At 38.8% G+C, this 20,895-nt stretch overlaps 1 protein-coding gene across 1 annotated transcript in view; it reads right to left on the bottom strand.

The window, feature by feature from the left end:
- The window catches only part of LOC117552044 (coiled-coil domain-containing protein 60-like), a 70,674-nt gene that overhangs the window by 27,378 nt on the left and 22,401 nt on the right, over window positions 1-20,895 (bottom strand). Inside the window, 8 exon segments of the mRNA XM_034225237.1 lie at window positions 6,056-6,161; window positions 9,375-9,564; window positions 9,789-9,929; window positions 10,407-10,532; window positions 11,778-11,864; window positions 13,718-13,784; window positions 17,875-17,965; window positions 17,968-18,081. Coding sequence (XP_034081128.1) covers window positions 6,056-6,161; window positions 9,375-9,564; window positions 9,789-9,929; window positions 10,407-10,532; window positions 11,778-11,864; window positions 13,718-13,784; window positions 17,875-17,965; window positions 17,968-18,081 — 922 coding nt within the window.

Here is a 20,895-nt window from a genome sequence, read left to right as displayed (position 1 = left end):
ATGTAAAAAGTGCCTTATAGTGTAAAGAAAGTAAAGGTCAAACATCTGAATAGAGTAACAATAAGCAAAACACATTTGGAATGGAAATACAAAATGATTCCACTTTTTACAAATAATCTTTTATCTTCAAGAGAGACATCTGTTTCTTTTGATTTCAAATTAAACTACAACAACAGAATCCAATGTCAGCAGAGTGACCAGGAGACCTTTTGTACAAAGCATGACTGCAGGCTATCCAAGGCTTCCCGGAGTCATATTTAATAGGCCAAAGCTAATGCAAGCCGAGGGAGAACCAGCGTCACACATTACACAAGGGTTCATTGCCATGGTTTCGCTTCCTGTACATGTGGCAGTTCTGCAAGAGGCAGCCTGTGTGCTGGAAGAAAAACATGAATCACTTGGATTCCTCCTACACAGCGAGGAAGAGTCTCTGTTTGAAGCTTTTCAGAGCAGATCAAGGGGATTTCAACTGCACATCATATATTTTGATATTATCTGAATCATCATCAATTCAGCTTTCATAACCTTGACACAGCTTTACATGTTACTTTATCTGCAAGCTAATTCAAACTTCCACGTTTCTAAGATAATTCTTACACAACTTTTAGAGTATTTGCGCAACTATGCAGCACTATATTGCCTTTCACTGCTTGCTCTAACCAGGCCCCTGAGGTTAGACGCTCATACCTCAGCCTGTGTCTGCCAGCAATTACAGAGTAGGCTTAGACATGATCACAAAGCACAGACAGGCAGGCATGCACACTCATATGCAAGCTAAGAACCATAATTCCTGTTTGGTATTTCATCTTTCATGTGTGTTAATCAGGACCACCTATGCCATCTGAGACAACAAACATCCTTTAGCTGTCACAGCTTGTACTTTGTCTGTTGTAATATTGAACACTCCAGCAGTGACCAGGTGTAGGAGTCATAGATCAATAGTGTTGCTGTCAGGTACAAAAAGTACTGTATGACAGCTTTTTGGAAACTCAAAAGTGTAACAACTGTTTGCGATATGTAATAATATACAATTTCAAACCAGTTCACAGCTCTTTTGGACTGTTCTCAGGCACAGTGTTGCTTTGAGCTTAATGCTAATGCTCCAAATGAAAATGCTAACAAACAGTTGTTTAGCGGCTATGTTTAACATGTTCACGTTGGTGACCGGATACATATGGGTGCTACTTAGGACAGGACTGTTGGGGGTTGGGCGTAGCCTCCAGTACATTAGTGTTGACAACATGTTACCGTTTTAATGTCTTTTAACCGCAATTTCTTTCTTTTTGGTCTTGGGACACAAGTCTCTATGTCAGGGATGGATGTTTTTTTTTGTTATTGCTTTAACTCAATAATTTTATATTTTGCTATGTATGGTCGTTTATCCGGTTGTAGCGCTACTGAACATAGCAAAAAAAACGACATCGGCCATATCTCATGTAGTTAACGGACGTAATAGTGGCCATCTGTAGGCAACACAAAATTAATGTTTCACAGCCATAATTATTTCAGGTTTTTGGGTTTAGTCTGATTTTAAGGACAAACAAGATAAGACCATTTGTGAAAACTGCTCGTAATACTGGACTGTCCCAACGTTTTCAGGGCATATGGTTATCGGTGGTTTCAAGTATTCAACAAATAACATTTTGACCTACTGTTTGCTCTGAAAAAAGTCTAATAACTAAAATGATTACTGTAGGATGTGTTGACTGGAAACCACACATTTCTGTACAAATGTACATAATCTATCCAATAGATTAAATATTTTGGACATTCCCATTGGGCCACACCACTTGAATCACAAGGTTTTCACACAGCAACAACCAAAAATAACTTTCTTTGAAAATATGATGACAACAGATGAAGGGAGGCGTGTGGCGCAGTGGGCTAGTGCGTAGGGTTCAAACCCCACTGCAGTCAGCATGTCGTTGTGTCCCTGGGCAAGACACTTCACCCCAAATTGCTCCTGTGGGGATTGCCCACAGTATTGAGTATGTAAGTAACTTTGGATAAATCGTGTAACATGTAACGTAATGTAATGTAATGAAGTGAAGACTATTTCTGTCACTTAAAGTAAATGTATGTTAACTACAGGAAACTACTAAATGTACTTAATACTCCAAGAAAGACAATTCGGTCAATAAAAGTCACAACCAGGCTAAATGTACTCTACAGTAATGGTCAGATGTGCTGGCGACAGTGGAACAGCAACAGGTGTTTTCCCTCTGCGGCCTCAGCTGTAAAGGGCCCTGTGTGTACTTTAAGCTAACGCTACGGTTATTTCGGTCAGTGTGGACAGCAGAACGCAGAGCTGGTGTGACAAGTTACTTTGAACTTGTGCAAAACAACATTTGTCACAGTGACATAAAAACACATCGAATCACTAGTTACTACCACGATAGATCTCTGGATCACAATATTTGAAAGCTTGTGTGACTTTGAGAACAGCACTTAATGTTTGAGCAGTGATAAGAATACATGTGCGAAGTGCCAGCTGTGGGGGGTTAATCAGTAGTACAAAGTGCTAACCAAGAGAACATGCAGGAGGGCACAATAAAGGAACTGATAAAAGCATGTCATGCAGCCATAACAGATTTTACATTATTTTCGAAAGTCTACTTTAACCTTATCACATGTTTAACTTAAATAAAAAAAATGATGTCCTATCTATTACTTTGAGCAAGCAGAAATACAGATGCATAAGAACTGATGATTATTTAGCTGAATGTTAAATCCCAGGAGAATTGCAGCATACTGTATGTACTATAACATCTGCCTTTCACAACCACTAATGTCAGTTGATTTCATCAACTGACATCAACTCTTTTGCGTAATCATTTTCACAACTGAGCAAACACAACTTCTCTGTGCCATTACTGAAGTCAAATTCACTTTCATAACTACACAAACATGGGGAGGCCGCTGCCAGTAAACTGGAGAGTAAATATTGAATTTTCCTAGGCGGCCCGGTCATTGTACTTCTGATATGAAGTGGTGGAAAGGACTCAAGGTTATAAGATCAGGACGCCTGCAGACTTCATTGCTATCCAAACCTGAAGCAGGGAACGGTGTGTTCTGTCGTTAATTTAAGGGTACATTTTCACAGAAAGGATTTTTATTCTGTTCATACTCCTCACTGCTTGTAATGGTATTGGTCATTTTTTTACACCCAGTTCTTATGTACATTTTTCAATATTCAAAAACTGTTGACACATGAACTTTGTTGATACTTATTGACAAAGATGCAAAGCAGAAAGCAATTCAGTATTGTGTAAAGCTGGGGGCTTGTGAGCGACTGGTTAAAGGAAACAATTGTGTCAAAATAAAAGTAGCACGATATCCTGACTTTAAGCACCCATCCGAAAAAACTGGCTTCTACATTTCCCATAATGCAACTTGATAGCATTTTCTTACACCGTCTTCCGTGCTTGATACATTGCCACATTTGTTAGATCCTAGAAATTAAGGAAGTCTATTGATTATGTTTTTGTGAGCGTGTACGCCAGTGTAGAGGCAATATAGTGGAACGTTTTTTAAAGTCTGAGAAGAAAAAAAAATAGTAGGAAAAAAAGAGAAGAAAATTAATAGAACAGTTGATTTTTTTCTGGTTTTTATTAAAAACATGGAGTTTATAAAAATGTTTGGAGTCAACAGCTGTTGGTTGACTTTAATGTGCAACCTTAAATATTGGGTAATAACTTAAAAGCTAACCAGATTGAGACATCATTAAAGCCTATTTCATTATTTTACTTATGTGCATAACTTAGCAGTTAAACCACTGACTTGCAGTTTTATTTGCTATCACTCACATTATTTGGTCTAGACTTTGTGCCCTGAGACTTAAGACCTAAGTGAGATGTTCAAATGAAAGAATATTCCCCCTCATGTTTTCGTAGTCGCCCCGCACCCACTATCCCCGAGCCCAGGGCTGAGTGAGGGGAGTGTGGGGGTGGGTGAGTTGAGCTCAGACTCTGTGGCATTCCTGAACTGAGTGCTAGCTGGCTGGCTGCTGTTCCTATTCCCAACTCCACTCCTCCTCTTCTAGGCAAAACACTTCCCCTTTCACTCTAAACTGGTGCGCTGCCAATACACCCACACACACATACACAAACACAGATTAAAGAAGTTGTATGCCATACCCTCCATCTCACGTGGAAAACAAACTGTACATGTTATCATGAATGGATAAGGACTGCAAGTTACTAAATATATTTTGGTGAAAATAACACAGAAAATGCTGAAGGTCACTGTGGAGGTTTGGCTGGGTTCAACTGCACAACTGAGTGTTGGTATATTGAATTATATGTCACATGTTTGCAATTCATTAGATAGAACAGAGGTATTTTAAAAAGCAGCCTCTTATAGTATGTTGTAAATGTCTGTTTTGCTACAGACAGCTAATACTGTGTGTGATCGTGGGTCAATCTATCTTCTTCCAGCACATTTGCTGGTGGAAACACTGAGTGAATTAGGCCGTTGCAGGACATTTTTTTTCTTGCCAACAGGAAGGGATGCCCTTTTAAAACATATTTCACATTCTGCAACATCAGTGGTTTGTTTAGAATGAATAAGATAATTGGGTTTTTGGCATGAGTAGCAAGGAAGTAGTAGAAATTATGTTATCTTGTGAGTTATCACCGGAGACTTGCGGGACAAAGACTACATGCAGGCATCCAGGAAGACATCTTGTTATTCTTTGTAAATCTAGACAGTAGATAAAGGTGAGAAAGGTATGTACTGTTCCTGCTTCTTGCTTCTCTGCTTTTTGTGTGAAGGTATGTCTGTCTTTATGTCTTCCTGTAAACATGTATAACCCAGAGTAGGGTGTGAATCTCCCTGTGTCCCATGCTTGGATTAACAATCAATAGTTTTGTAAATAAGGGTGCTAATTTTACAACCTACTTCAGTCCGCTGTGTGGAAAATGATGGCATCAAGCAGAGTAAGTGTGTATACGATATGGAGTTATTATCAACTAATTACAATAATAATGCAAATCTAAGACAAGAGGTAACATTTGTTCATGCTCAATGTGCACAAATAAAAACGTTTAACCAAAACGATGAGTTTTTATCTATTTTTTAAACTAAACAAGTTAAAAAACAATTTATCTTTGCCAAAAATTATACAATAGTTCTTGACACAATTTTGACTGGGTGTGTAGGATTACCGTCAATCAGAAGCATTTTTTTATTATAGTGCCTTTAATCTCATAGTTCCTAACCTATCCCATTACTGTAACGCTAATTTAGGTCACATTCTCACCTAATAGTCCTCTTCTTTGGTGCACACAAGATGAGTTTGTTACATTGTTTCATTTTTCAGAAGGTTCGGTTTGCGTTCACACAGGCAAACCTCAAACGGACTCTAAACTGTAAACATTGAATTTGTTATATATTCTTATATATATATATATATATATGATGAAACTTGAGCTTTTCTTGTATTTTACTTTTAAATATATCTGTAAACATATATTACACAGTAGTGTTCATGTGTTAATAAGCCTAATTTACAATAAATTCAGTCAATTACATTTGAAAATATGTTCTAACAAATCTAAGTCGATAAAAAACAATAACTTATATAAATAACAAACTTGAAATATACCTTTCCTATTTCCTCTTATGATAATCAATCAGGGGCTCCTGTTGTAAGGGATGAGCTGCTAACAAATTAAATGAAACTCTCTGGAGAGCTGGGATGTAGGCTGTTTATTTTTCTTAAAGCAGATTCAAGTATTGAGCATAATTTACCTACTTTTGTTTGAATTTGCCAACTTATAACTGAACGAATGAGGCATTATACCTCACCTCTAGTGAGCGGCCTGGCCCTTAGAATATTTTTCTGTATGTGGTCCTCGGTGAAAAAAGTGATGACACCCCTGGGTTAAACGCTCCAGGGTTCGATTAAACCGTACTAAACAAGGCCGGTGTGAACGCGACCTTAGGCTCTTTCACCCTTGAGCTCACATTTAATTTTACCAAACTGGGTGGGGCTGTTGTGTATGGTTTGTCGCTGCCTGTAGGCTTCTTCAAGGTCTCAATGAGTGTGGGTCACCTGGTGTTTGAGGGGCATGGCGGTACTGTGGGAGCAGAGTGACCCTTGAACCATGCCAGGTGTCGTACTCCTCCCTGGGCATCTGGACCACGTGCTCTGTGGCAATCTGACAGAGGAGGAAGGGAAACGGAGGAGGGGTCACAGAGACATTAACAGATGCTGGACAAAAAAGTTACAGTATTTCAAATATTAAGAGCTCCAGTCCTAACTAACACCAAGAAAGTGGATCACATCATTCCAGTTTTGAGGTCTTTAGACTGGCTTCCTAACTGTTCAAGAATTAAGTGCAACATACTACTGGTGATTTATAGACAGGGGTGCAAATAACTTTTTTGCCCTGGTTCTCAAAGGAGCACCTGGAGATGTTGCTTGGTGCTCATCCTTAAAATGAAATAAACCGTAACTTTTGAGGGGCTCTTGACTTTATTTGCCAGACACACGACACAGAACACACATGCAGAGGTGCACACTGAACACACATGCAGAGGTGAACACAAGACAACATTAGCACGACCAGTAATCCTACAAGCTGTCATCACTACCCTCCTGACTGTTCTCCTCACTGTCTTCCTCTCTGTCAGACATGGTAGCTGATGATGTAGGCCTACTACTTTCTCTCTGGTTGAGTCTGCCATTAGCTGCTGGTTTTGGGTCGAAAGTCTCTGTTGTCATCTTAGACAAGTGGATGTAATCAAATAAGTATGTGAACATAACCAATAGCCTACCATAGCCAATAACAAATTAATGTAACTTATTTTATTTGTGTTGTTCATTCATATCTTATTTTACCTTAACATTTATTTATGCATTTTTTTTTTATCTTTCCAGTTTTAAAGGATATTTTTGGTTACTGTCCTATAGTACACATTGGAATGATTTAAAACCTGTTTATCCCAATAATTACAAAGGAGTGCCTTGGAAATATGTGTTTACATAAATTGTGACCAAACCGTTTGAACTTAGACTAAGAGTCCTTTACCTCACTGAGCTGTAGTTAACTTATCAGCCTCTCCGTCTGACTGGAGAGGACTCTCCCTCCACATCATTGTAGAAACATCTTCTTCTTATATCCGTTAAAGCAGCTAGCACCAGATTCTAATAACAACAGCGCTGGTACCGGTGCACCCTTCCTCTCTCCCTCGCTCACTCGCATTTTGGCTGTGAGCTGCGGGCGCCAGATAAACCAACATCCCCCATTTTCATCACTTACAGCGCCCATCGTACAGGGCAAATGAAAGGTGGAACCGGGGTGAAAAGGGTGTTACATTTACTTAATTATGAATATTTTTACATCAAGGCCGAAAATTAGGAAGAGCCCCAACGGTCAAAAATGTTTTTTTCCCTCCCAGAACTGCCAGCGCAGCACCTCCCCAGATCTGGCGCCCTAGGCGAACATCTAGCCAGCGCTACGGGCCGGCCCTGAGTTCATATGCAACTCGCAAATATCTTGATCTCCCTCTCTCAATGTTGGTACGCAAATGCGCTTTGTTTCAAATGACCCGGTGCTCTTTTTTTGGCGGAGGTGCGCATGCGCACCTGCGCACCAGTTATGTGCAGCCCTGTTTATAGAGACCCAGTGGTTTAGGGCCAGCATACATTTCAGATCTTCAGCTACATTACATTACATTGCATTTAGCATTATGAACCATCCAGAACTCTCAGGGTTTCTTTCTGTCCTCAGAGTCAAAACTAAACATTGAGAAGCAGCGTCCAGGTATTATGCTCCATTTATCTGGAACAAACTCCCAGAAAAAGGCAAGCACCACTTATTCTAAATCAAGACTGAAGACTTTTCTTTTTGCTGCTGCCTTCTATTACATCAAATAACAATCTTTCACTGTACTGTCACTTTTATTCTTGTATTTGAATCCTGTCTTATTCTATTTTAGCTGTTTTATTTGTATTATTTTGGCTTTTGAATGACTGTTTTGATTGACTTCTGTTTTTGATTTGATTTAAATGTTATATTATAATGGGTGCATGTTGCACTATATATTAATGCTTGTATATTTTTTTAATTAAAAAGCATTCTGAATTGCCTCAATTTGGACTGTGCTAAATAAAAAAACGTTGCCTTTCCTTGCCCATTATGTTTGAAAAAATAAAAATAGAAATGAGGCTTTGTTAAAAAAACACTGATGGCGACCAGTATAATTATACGTTGGTGCCCATCGCCACAACCCTCAGCGCTGAGACAGGAAACAATCCAAGTCCTCCGTGCTCTGTTGGATTCAGGTCTGAGCTTCAGAGTGGGACACACTGCCACACACTGTCCTGAAAAGGAACAAGGTGGGACAGCATTCCCCTCCCCACTGCCCCTCCAAAAACAGTGAACCCCCCTACAGAGCCCCGGTGTGATTTATCAGGCGGCTTCCTGTCATTACACCTTCAGCTATCTGCTCCGGAGTCTGGAAGGATCTAATTGCCCCTCATTTCTGACCGGTAGGGGCGTGTTCAGAGGGTCTGGGGTCTGTTAGTGTTGGGAGTGGGTCTCGTCCCTAATTGATGGTTTGGTGGGAGTGGCTGAGAGTTTAACTACCGGGTTTAACGTTTTGGGGAAGATCAGAAGAGTTGGAAAATCCCACAACCTATTGTCTATCATTTAGCATGTGGAAATTAACCAGGATAATGGTCTCAGGGTAACTGCCCTCAAATTACAATGACCATTTTTCATCACACATTTTATACAATTGCCTAAATACAGATTTGCACTATACCCAGCTCAGAAGACAGAAATAGGATTAAGTTTGTCCAGATTTCAGTTGTAATTGTGGCTATTTCAACTAGGAATTTGAACATTGCATACTCCAAAATATTACTTTTGAACATACTCTACAAGGCAAGGTAAGTTTATTTATATAGCACCTTTCAACACAAGACAATTCAAAGTGCGTTACAAAAATGAAAGACATTACGAGCATTAAGAAACATATTATAAAATGGCATTTAAAAACACTCATTTAAAAGCAAAGATAATAACACATGAATAACAAAGGTACATGAATACAAGTTACAGTGCAGTGTGAACAAAAGTGACAGTTTTTAATCACAGGATGATGGCCAAACTGTTGGTTATTTTTTGAATGCTTATTTTTTTGTATCATACATAACTCATTATATATGCTCCTGCTCTAAAATCAATGTGACATTTATTCCATAATCAAACCTTTGTGTTTGTTAATACTTGTGTACATTTTTCAATGTGGGGAATAAACTATCATTGGTTGCAGCAGTCCCTTGATGTTGCTTAAAAAGTGTGCTAGCTCCCTATACGTGTATTATGCTTTGTGCATTGGGTGTGAGGAAGTGTTTTGTGTACCTGGACGGCCACACACAGCTCAGGCAGACAGAGCTCCCACGGCTCCAGACCCCCCAGCACCTTCAGCAGGACCTGAGGTGGAACCCTGAGGCTCTGCTGCTCTGCAAAGCCCCTCAGCTTCTCCAGCACCCGGCCCCCCGCCCGCTCCCTGCACACCTCCAGTGGCAGGCTGCTCAGCAGAGAGGACAGCCTGCGAGGAAATGAAACAATCTCAGATCCATCACTGCCACTGTGCTACAACACATCAGAATATGATGGTGTTATGCTCTCTTGTGCACATTTTTAACACATATGCAGACCACATGTGCATGCAGCCCCAGTAAACCTCTCAACCCCCCCCCCCCCCCCCCCCCCCCCCCCCCCTCCCCCCCAACTCCACATTCCATTTGATAATGTCTTCAACAGGCTGCATACCACATATTGTTACTGTGCTTGTTTTTGTTCTTGTTGTCTGGAGCTTCTGACTCTCGGGACAGGCAGGTCACATGGGGAGGAAGGCCCTGGGTCACGTGACCCGGGACTCGATACCCCTGGTGGCCGCTGTTTAACCTCTCCCTGGATGGGGGAAGGAAAGCAAATTGACAAAACAGAGAAGAAGGAACCTGAATGAGTCCGTGTTATCTTACAATCACCTTATGCTGCATTGGCACCCTGCCTGTATTTAAACTACGCTTACAAAATTATTAAGCACACACACTGGTATAACAGAACAAACATGGTTGTTACTCAAGTAGGAGAACCACCCTGAGGGATGTGAAGGACGCCCAGCTCTCAGTCATCGTAGAGCAAAGGCTCAGTGAGTAATTAAGTAAAAGAATACGACAACATAAAACAGAATAAGGTCAAAACAGTTACTAAATTAATCTCAATGTATTAAAAAGCTTAGCAAGGAAGCCCTCAAGTTTTTGTGACAAACAATTATTCAGAGCCATGCAGTATTTAATGGCAGGTTACCATCATGCTGATACTTAGGATATATTTGGAGAACCCATAATGAGAAATAAGTCAGTTGGGATTGGATGATTATCAAACCTGGCTTTGAGCTCCAGGACGTCTGCGTAGCTCCGAGATATCTCCTCCACTCTTCCCTTAAAGGCAGTTGTTATCTCTCGTAGCCTGGTGGCTTTGTCGTTGATGAGGTGGCTGATGGCAGGACAGCTGGGTGAAGAAAACACAAAGAAAAACAATAATAAGTGTTGTGTCGATTCATTTGTGATGATAATTCAGCTGTATACTGGGCCTGTGTGCCAGATGTTGACTCCCTAACAAGACGGTATTTGTATAGCAAACTACAATAATTTATGAAATGACCCCGTTTTTTGGTATTGTATTATAGCATATTGGATTTACTTGATTTGGAAATGAACAGTGTATGAATTATATCTTTTTTTGGTTGAAAACATAGCCCCCACATTTTTGTTTGACAACGTTTTATGGGAGGAATCATATTAAACGTGAACACTTTTACCTTTTTATATCTGCTCTCTGATCTCTCGACGAATTGAAAGTACATATTGCCTGAGATCTCATGATGTTGTTTTATTAAATGTGCCAAGTGCTAGGACTGTCTTAGGGAAGAAAGCTTTTAGTTGTGCAGCTCCACTAAATTGGAACAGTCTGCAAACATGTTTAAAACTGAGCACTTTGGTTCCCCTGCATCATTTTAACACTCAGCTGGGTGACATGCTGTTTGATACTCATGGTACCTGTCTCTGTAAATAGAGTTTGTAAACTGTACCCTGTACATTATGTTGTTTGTCATCCTTATTGTTGTTCTGTTGTTTTTATGTTACATGTGTAACTAATGTCCTGCAGGTCACCCTTGAAAAAGAGATCTTTTGATCTCAAGGGGCTTCACCTGGTTAAATAAAGGCTACATACATACATACATACATAAAACATATCTTAGCTCATTGCTGATTTGTGATGATAATATGTATCAAAAACATACGCAATAACTAACTTTGTAAAATTGCAATGTTCATATCTGTCTGTTTAGGTACAATGGCCGCAGTGTTTTGAATGGCTCCATTGTTACTGCCCGAAAAAATGCATTGATCGGTTTCCTGTGTATTGACATGAAATCGATAAGCATGTTCTATATATGAATTTAGAAAATGAATATGATTGGATGAAAAATAACTGCCAATAAATATGTTAATAAATTATGTAAATTATGACAGAATGTTTATGACCATGTCTTAGAAAAGACAAAACCTGATCGGTGTTTAAATAAAAAAATAAAAGAAGACCTGCCCTCATTACATTGCATCTATGTTGAACAAGCATACAAACATTGATATAAACAGAATGTGACATAGGTATAATAATAAAGTACGTCACACACTGTTAGTTTGATAACAATTTCAGTTTTTGTTTGTATGGGTGCAGTTGGAGTTGCACCTCTCGGTTGGAAAGCTCTTTGTGGTCTTGGAGCCGGTTTGGCCATCCGTCTTCAGGGGCTGTGGGTTGGACTCGGGTGGGGTCCAACTGTAAAAGAGGACAATCTTTCGACTCCACTTCGAGCGTTAGAACTATTAACGAAGCACTTTTATACTAATAAAGGGCTGGCTTACCTAAAGCCAGTTGAGTAGCACTTGAAATGTTTGGCTCTATGAAACCTGATGTACTTATATGATTCTGTTTTCTTCAAGGTTGTGTCTTCCTGGTCGAATGTACTTATTGTAAGTCGCTTTGGATAAAAGCGTCAGCTAAATGCAATGTAATGTAATGTAATGTAATTACAACAAGTAAGACCTGTTTATCAAAGAGACTGTTAAAAGAGGGATAGGTCATGTATTGTTAAAGTAGCATGCTTTCTAAAACAGGTTGGATACTATAGAATGAGGCCCGAGACATTTCTCTAAGAAACAGAATAGTTTCTTGGACCAATTTCCCAAATAACACTTAAAAAACAATCTTTGGGCCATTGTACTTAGTTAGAATTTTTTATTTTACTTTTTCTATTTCTTTTGACGTCAATACTTTTAAAAAAAAGATATTATTTTTAGTATATAGCACCGCTAGCTCTACCAGGTAAGCTATACAGTAGCCCCTCTTCTTTTGCCATCTTTAAGGTCCATTTTTGGCACAAAATCTGTGGAGGCTAATTGTCAGATTCTTCTTGTTGCTTCTTTTGACTTTTATATATTTTATGTACGAAAATGTAATGCAGCACAACTGAAATGCTGTATAAAGTACCTTTACTACAAATATGGTTACATTTACAACCATTCGAAGTATAAATGTTGATGAAGACATTGTTTTAACAACCCCATAATGACTGAAAGCTGTCTGAGAGAAACAAGTCCTCTGGAGCATGTAATCAGTCAATGAATGATGGTAACCATGTGATCACCTTTAACAGCTACGGTAAATATCAGGCCGAAAGCACCAGAGGAATTATCCTGATAACTTGCCCTTTTGTTCCCTCGGCCACAAAGGCTAACGCTTTACAGCAAATTCTTCACATAGTCGTTCAGATCAGTGCCTTTAAAACTCTGAATAGGCCAGAAGAGGAATGAAGATGAAGGGGACTAAAAATAGGACCACAAATTGATGGGCTGTCACCACAGAGCGAGGGAGAGGAGGACAGGTTGAGCTGCCTCTCTAGAGTTCCTTTTCCCCACTTCTGTTCACATAACCATTGCAGGGTTCACATGGATATTGGTGCTGGTCATAATGGCTTGGACTTATTTATGATTCTCTACAGTGAAACTAGCAAATAGAGATGTGGCTACTGTTACAGTTACTGCCAGGGCTTATATCATAAAGGAAAAAGCAGCAGTCAGGGGTAGAAGACCTATGGCAGTAGGCTGAAAGTTGTTATCTTTGACACCATGTTTATCTTTCCAGCTGCTGAAATATATATATTTATTTTATATTCATGAGATAAAACGTGAATATAAAATATTTTATTTTATCATGAGGTTTATGCTCAAATATGCTCATGCTAAAAGGTTGAAAAAGTACCTAGTTTTCATCATATTTAGTCATCCTTATCCTGTTTTAATGTGCATTTTAGTTTCATCTTGGTTAAAGCAGACATTTAGTCATTAGATCATATTCAACATTTCCTTCAATGTATTCTGGAAAAAAACCAATCATTTGTAGTTTTAGTCAAACTGTTATCCCCACAAGATTGTATCTTATCATTATCTGAACAAATTTGACATAGGTTGCATTTTGTTTAAAAGGATTATTGTTTCTTAGAGTCCTTGAGTGTAAATACAGATTTAAGAAAAATATTCTGGTTTACAACAACATTTTAGTCTCATCTCTCAACAATAAACGAACACACTTATTGTTTAAAGACGTTGGTGCCGAATTATAGCTGAACTTACTTGCTGGTTTTTGAGCTTTGGCTCTCTTTCTTGCCTTTCTGGTGGACATCTGAGAGTGTGCAAAGATCTAGAGACACAAAAACAACAGAGAACTTTAATTTGATTTTGTTCCTACTCCATCGTCCTCATAGATGTGTAACTCTCTCAGCTCAAATGTTCGAACTGTGAAAAAGACATTACTTTTCATGCTTTGCAGTCGGAGGACAGCAGGGTTTCTGAGACAGAAGTGTCCTTAAGTCAGGTCTATCCACTTGAATTCTGAAAATAAATCTTGGTCTTATTCACTGCATTCCCCGCATGTAAGCAGCTGCAGCCTGTTGCCTGCCAACCTGCCACAATACACACATTTACATAATGTATTTATCAATGTGTAACAGGTTCATTCTATACAGGTAGAGCAGCTGTCAGTTTCCTGATGACCTGAGATGTGCTCAGATTCTCACTTCTTTTAAAAGCAGCTTTTACATATTTTTGTATGTTTTCAAAATGAGTATTGCATCCTTTGTAAGATAATTAATGTGAGTACCCATTATTATTTGTTATCCGTCTTTCTTCCCCTTTTAATTTTCACCATAAATTAAACATTTTAGTATTTTAAAATGTAGACTTTATGTCCTGCCCCACATAAATCTGAAAGATCCACATCATAACAATACCCACATACAAGCAGTACAATATACATTCCTCTTCATCATATGTATTCAAAAGGTTCATGTTATTGGTTGCATTTGAAACAGTCTTACATCCAATCACATCCCCAGCCACAGCCGTGGTTTTGACATAAAATCTTGAGTCATATAGGTCCGAGACAAAACCGAGTACAAATCCTGTCAAAATCTTTCAAATGTAATCATGTTCACAGCTATTGGGATGGAGTAGACATTGCATCGTTCTAAAATAAGATGATAAGACAAACTTTATTGAGAACATCTCTTCAGACAGGGCTCTATGTCATTCACACAGCACATTTCAAACACATTTAACCAGACAGAAATGTCAAACAGGGCTAAAACTAGACAGGAACAGTGTAAACAGGTATTACACCTGTATTTTTGCAAAGTGTTATCTTTATTATGTTTTCCTGCTTCTTCATTAGCTGGTAGTCTAATATGCTTAAGTCATTTTGAGTCTGTCAAGGATGCACATATGTGAGTAAAATATGTAAGAGGGTTGTAGACATAACTAGGCCAAATAGTTATGCCGTTTATTTATTTATAATCGAACAGCTCCCCTTGGTGTCCACACACTGTTACTACACCATGAAATTGAGAGAAGTTGATCCTGTATGTAATCCGACTGAAGCATCAGTTTATAGTTTTATTCATAGAAGGCAGACACGGTGAGGACACAATAAGTGTTCATGAAGTTTCCCAAGAGTAGAAAGCATTCATTAAAATGTTAAATACCAGCCTAAATGATTCAACTTCTCTATGAGCTGTGACTAAATTAATCACAGTGTAGCAAATCGGGGAGATGAGACGCCTATTAAAAAATGTATAGCCTGAGTTCTCATGAGGAAGAGCTATAAAGCAGACACTGTAAAAGGACATCACTTTTGCAAATTGGCTGATTTCAGATTGAATACATTTAGTTCTTATTTTTTTATCCCAAATGAGTGCGGAGGATTAACTGTTCTGGTAAAAAAAAAAAAACTGCTGTGGGAGAGGCATTGAAATGCAAAGATAAACCTCCTTATTATTCCAAGTTCTACAATTCCCTTTTTTAAATCAAAGACTTTGAAACTAGGCTTCATTTTTTACGCTAAACTAGAACTCATTGTGCAGATTTACAAGGCAAAACAATGGAGTGTGGGCAGAGCTGCACATCTCCAGTGGCCAACTTCTGGATTTGAGATATAACTCTGGGGATAAGCCTGAAAAAGCAGTTCATTGCTTTAAACCAATGGCAGTGAATCAATCCTTTGATATTTTTGGACTCCTTTTATGATTAGAGCAGGAGGGAAGCAGGGGAGAGTAAAATGTGAGAGAAATGGAGAAGCAAAAGAAGACAACACAACCCGACAATGACTCTAGTGACTAGATATCAGGAGGTGAGGATATGAGGGGAGGGTCAGGTGTCTTATTATTCTCTGCTATGAAGTCTGGAGCAGTGCACTCTGGGAATCAGTACCGGGCACAAGAGGCCTCAGCCTGGGCAGAAAGGTTCTGATCACTCAGTGAGAAGTGTACTGAATAGACCTGCCTCTTATTTTGGTTTCCATTTCAGTCTCAGCAGGTGGTGTGTGTGTGTGTGTGTGTGTGTGTGTGTGTGTGTGTGTGTTGCCATGGTTGGACAATAAATGTATGTTTTCATGTTTTTCTTTTTCATCTCTGTAAGGCCGTCAAAATTGAGGATTTGTGATCTTACTAGATTAAGTCCAACTGTTTCTATGACAACAGAGTATTCTGTTGGAGTGTGTGTGTTAATGAAACTTCTTTCTTTCGGTGAACACATGTTCATATCTTCCTAGTGAAAGTGTTTTCATGTAGAGAGATTGTTTTGGATGTTTTATTTTCTTATAAGTTAAGTAAAGATTCACATTGGCTGCAGGGTGACTCTGCCTTCAGATAGAATTTGGGAAGTTAAGAAGTTCAGGATAGAGATATTTATATAAATAAGTTAAATAAGATAAATATGATAATAAATAAGATAAATGAATAAGAGTAAGGATCAGAAAAAGAATAAGAGGATTTTAGTGGTGAGGGTTTAAGTTACTTAGGAACTAAGGAATGAATGCAGGCCTTATAAGCATGGAAAGACAAGCATTAGAACGATTGTGCTTTATTGCACACTGAAAAACTGAAACATGGCCTTTAAATAAATGTTTTATGTCAACAGGTTCACAATTGTATAAGGTTAGTTGAAAGCAATAATATTAAGTTGAACCTATTATTATATTATTTAAGAGTAATATTATTGCTTTCAACTAACCCAATAAAGTTATGTGAAATCTGTTTACATAATACATTTATTTAAGTTAACGTTTCAAAAAATGTTTCAGTGTAACTTAACACATGTCTCAGGGTCATGTTCTTGTCTTTTACACCTTCTGTCCATACATGGTCTTAAGACTCTTCTTTATAATACGACACCCTTTGAGGAACATGATTGCTTTCACATGCTTGCCTGTAAAGTTTGGTTTGTTTATTATATTTGATATGCAAACCACAGTAGCATTCTGTTGTAAGCTATATGTACGCACAAGTTCATGATGCACTTTTGATTCGACTACAACACTTACATTAGATCATTTACGTCCAACATCAGGAGGTAACCAGTGATGGGTTAAATACTTGTAGTGACACTGCACTGTGTAACAGGGACATTATTGAACATTTTGTAAATAGAAATTCAACACAAATTTGCAAAAGAACATTCTAGTTTAAGATTATATTCTGACTACATTACGACTTCATAATGAAAAATGAATTTTGTCCATAATTAGAGAATGGAGTAGTGGTGCACTCTGATGGCTACAATTAGTATTACAATAACAAACACTATAGCCAAAACAAAAAATGTACCTGTCAAAAGCGAGAAATAACTTGAGTACATTGACTCAATTGTGGTTAAATATGTAAATTGTAATCCCTGTACATTTTGCTGTATGATGTCCTTTTGTTGTTCTGTTGTTTATGTCTTCTTGTGAAACCTACTGCTGCAGGTCTCCCTTGAAAAAGAGATCATTGATCTCAATGGGATTTTACCTGGATAAATAAAGGTTTTGAATTGAATTGAATTACAGTCCAACATATTTGAAGTACTTGTACTTTACTTTAGTATTTCCATTTCATGCTACTTTATACCGCTACTACAACTTGTACTGTAAGCACATATTGTACTTTTTACTCACTACATTTAGTTGCCAAGATGAATTACTTTGCAGGTTAATTTATTTGATGAAATGTACTTTTATGGATAAAGAAACATGGCACTATAAAAAGCCATTAAAGTTGCAGAAAGCAGAAATGTTTTGAAAGTGGCATCTGCATTAAGAGTACTTTTAAGTTTGGCACTATAAGTATACTTTGATGCTAATTATTTTGTAATTTAACTTTTAAAGTAACATTTTGAATGGCAGACTTCTTCTTGTCAGAGGGTATTATTACTTAACCTTCAGTCAAATATATGAGTACTTGTGTAAATCTAGAACTCACAGTCTGAGGGAGATTGGCCTGTCTCCTGTGCTCCTGAAGACTCTGTGTCCTCCCCTACGTCCCGCAGCAGAGAGGACACACTGCTGCTGCCCACAGTGGGGGGGGGGTGACGGCTGAGAGGGAGGCGGCACTCATGAAGGGAGACTTCCTGTGTGAGTGGAGGCGAGCCGAGGAGCAGCGAGGGCGCCGGGGAGGAGCTCTGCAAGGCTTTTAGAGAGGAAAAGAGAAGGAGTTTAATAACATAGTAGTGTACATTAACAAAGGACAGCATGGTTTTAGTTTATCACCTAAAACACAAGAAGACCAAGCCCTGTTTATAGTGGTCACAACAGAGTTCAGACTTTTAACCCATAGAGGTCAGTACAACAAAGCTTATCTGCCATACAAGATAACAGTAGAGTAGTGCCTAACCAGAACATAACATCTTAAACAGAGTCCCCCCGCCCATGTTTTTGTTTAGTGAACTTCATAATGCAACAGTGCTTTCTTGTATGTTATAGTATTTAGCGATGAGGTTTTGTAATGTATATTTCTGGTGTGCCCACTTTATCTCATCCTGCTTCATTTTAACAGCTGAGTTGTTTTGAAAGTGTGAAAAATATATATTTGCAATGCAAATGCAATCTAGCCAGGGCCTCAATAACGCTTTTATTATTATTTAAATTACAAGGATGTCACTGTATACATTTACTGATGAATGGGAAATGATGTACATCACTGACCTTTGACTATATAATGCTAATGCTGATAGATAATTTAATGTATGATAACATTGAAAATGTTCTTTGACAAATTGATATTATAGTTTATTCTTTAAAAAAAATATATTATTCACAATATTGGAAGATTCAGTAGTACATTTCCTCTTAAATTGAGATCAATATTTGATATGGTAACATGAAGGTGACTCAATATTAGTGTCTTTATATAAAGATACTTTGCCTCTTTCTAACTTTTAAAATGACAACTAATGTTATCTGAATAAGTTCAAGGTGATCACCAGTCCAACACATTTCTAGTCCTCTCATTGGTTTATTCAGAGAGCTCCTTGTGTATTTATATGCAAGATCCACATTGCTGCTCAATACATATTTTGTCAGTAAGCAATATTGTGTGGATGTTTCTTTCATCGTTTACTAGGTTATTTGTTCCCTACAGTTCACAGGTTGCCTTTTCAAACCACCTATGAAAATGGTCACTTTCAGTCGCAGGTTAGACACAGTATAGCTATAGTTTTGTAGGCCTGTATCACCGTGGCTAGCACACCACTTTCTCACACAACACCTCTGTAGGAGCTACTGTGATGAACTCCCAGGGATGACTTGGCTGACGCGCTTTACTGTGTTAATACGATACTGGTTGTGTTGTTGTTTTAATGATGAATCGGTAGGCTTGTATTCAGGTGCGGAATAATACAATCCATTTACTGTATTATTGTTGTGCATAATAAAGTCAATTTCCATGAATTACCGTAAACAATTATTTACCGGTATTCACACTTGCGGTACAGCGGTCAAAAACCATTTGCCCTTCTGGGGTCAGACACACCCAATCCTGTGACAACACACACCTTAATACCTGTGCCATAGAGCCATAGATATTAAGTACAGCGACAACCTATGGCACACACAGTGAATCACACACAATTCCAAAAATCTCAACCCAAACCTGAACTTCCTTGAGGCTACTGGTAATAATTGCCACTTTTCTCCATGTGTGAAAGGTCAGCACAGAATGGAGACCCTTGGTATCAGTTTTGAGAGGCTGATAAAAACGTGCCGGTAACAACTGATGGTTGTTTGCTAATATTTTCACCATGCTAGAAATATCTCAGTGCGATGTCTAGCCATTAGTGTTTGGCCGTCTATTTTGAGAAAAAGTAAAGCAATCGTGTAACAAAAGCTGAGAAATTGTGAAATGTTTATTTGTTAGTAAATTAGAATTTGATTTCCTCAAAGCCCCAAGCTATATCTTCAATTTATGTTGGCTCCTTGTGCAGTCATCCGATTCTCATAAGAAAAATGCAAACACACACATTCACACACAGACAGGCTGACAGGCGGAAGCTTGGCACACACCCATAGGTAGACCCATCTCTCAACTGAGGACGACATATAAGCAACAGAAAGGAGCCTGAAATGCCCCCCCCACCCCACTCCTCTCCCCTATGCCCTTCCCTCTCTCCCGCCTGTCTGTCAGAGAAGACCCAGGCCTTAAGTGTGTGTGACGCTCCCTTCAGCCTCATTATCAGGGTGGAGGGGAGGACAATACTTCAGCTCTCCCAATGTCCTCTGCTGCCACACACTGCCCTTCCTTAAGGATAACGTTTGTGTGCATTTTGTTAATTGAGTCAATCAGTGGATGTAAGCATGTTTGACTGCTTAAGTCAATGTTCAGTGGTTCTCAAAGTGGATGTTGATGCTTTTAACTTCAACATTTAAAAATAAATCTTCCCGGGGGAGCATTCCCCCGGACCCCCCTATGTGAGGTCCACACACCACCTATAAAAATAGCACTTTACCCCTGCTTACACCTATATGCCGTGAGCTGATTATTGAGCCTTCATTGTAACAGTCGCGGGAACACTGTGTGTGTGTGTGTGTGTGTGTGTGTGTGTGTGTGTGTGTGTGTGTGTGTGTGTGTGTGTGTGGGGATTGTTGCAGTAGAAAATTCCACTGTAGCGCCCGGTACATTAATGGGAAACCCTAAATGTTTGAGCACCCTCTATGAAACGTCAAGCTACCCCACAGCACCCCCAAAATAAATCTCTGGCGCCGCCACTGAGCCTGTGTTGGGGGGGCCCGACTTTATTTTTTCTCCAATGGGGGGGCCAGACAGAAAAAGTCCTCTGCTCTGTGAACACATGCATCCCACCAATATGTGATTGCTGAACATGTTAGTCCATTACCAAAGGTGGAAACCATTTGACCATAAATTAATATGGGTATTGTGTTTGAAATGATTTATTCATTTCTATATTTTTTCAAATATTGACACATTTAATTTTTTTATTGATTTGTA

This window comes from Gymnodraco acuticeps, unplaced genomic scaffold (assembly GCF_902827175.1).
Source record: "Gymnodraco acuticeps unplaced genomic scaffold, fGymAcu1.1, whole genome shotgun sequence".
Classification (NCBI taxonomy): domain Eukaryota; kingdom Metazoa; phylum Chordata; class Actinopteri; order Perciformes; family Bathydraconidae; genus Gymnodraco; species Gymnodraco acuticeps.
Note: the sequence above shows the minus strand (reverse complement) of the source record. Positions and strands in the feature narration are given on the sequence as shown.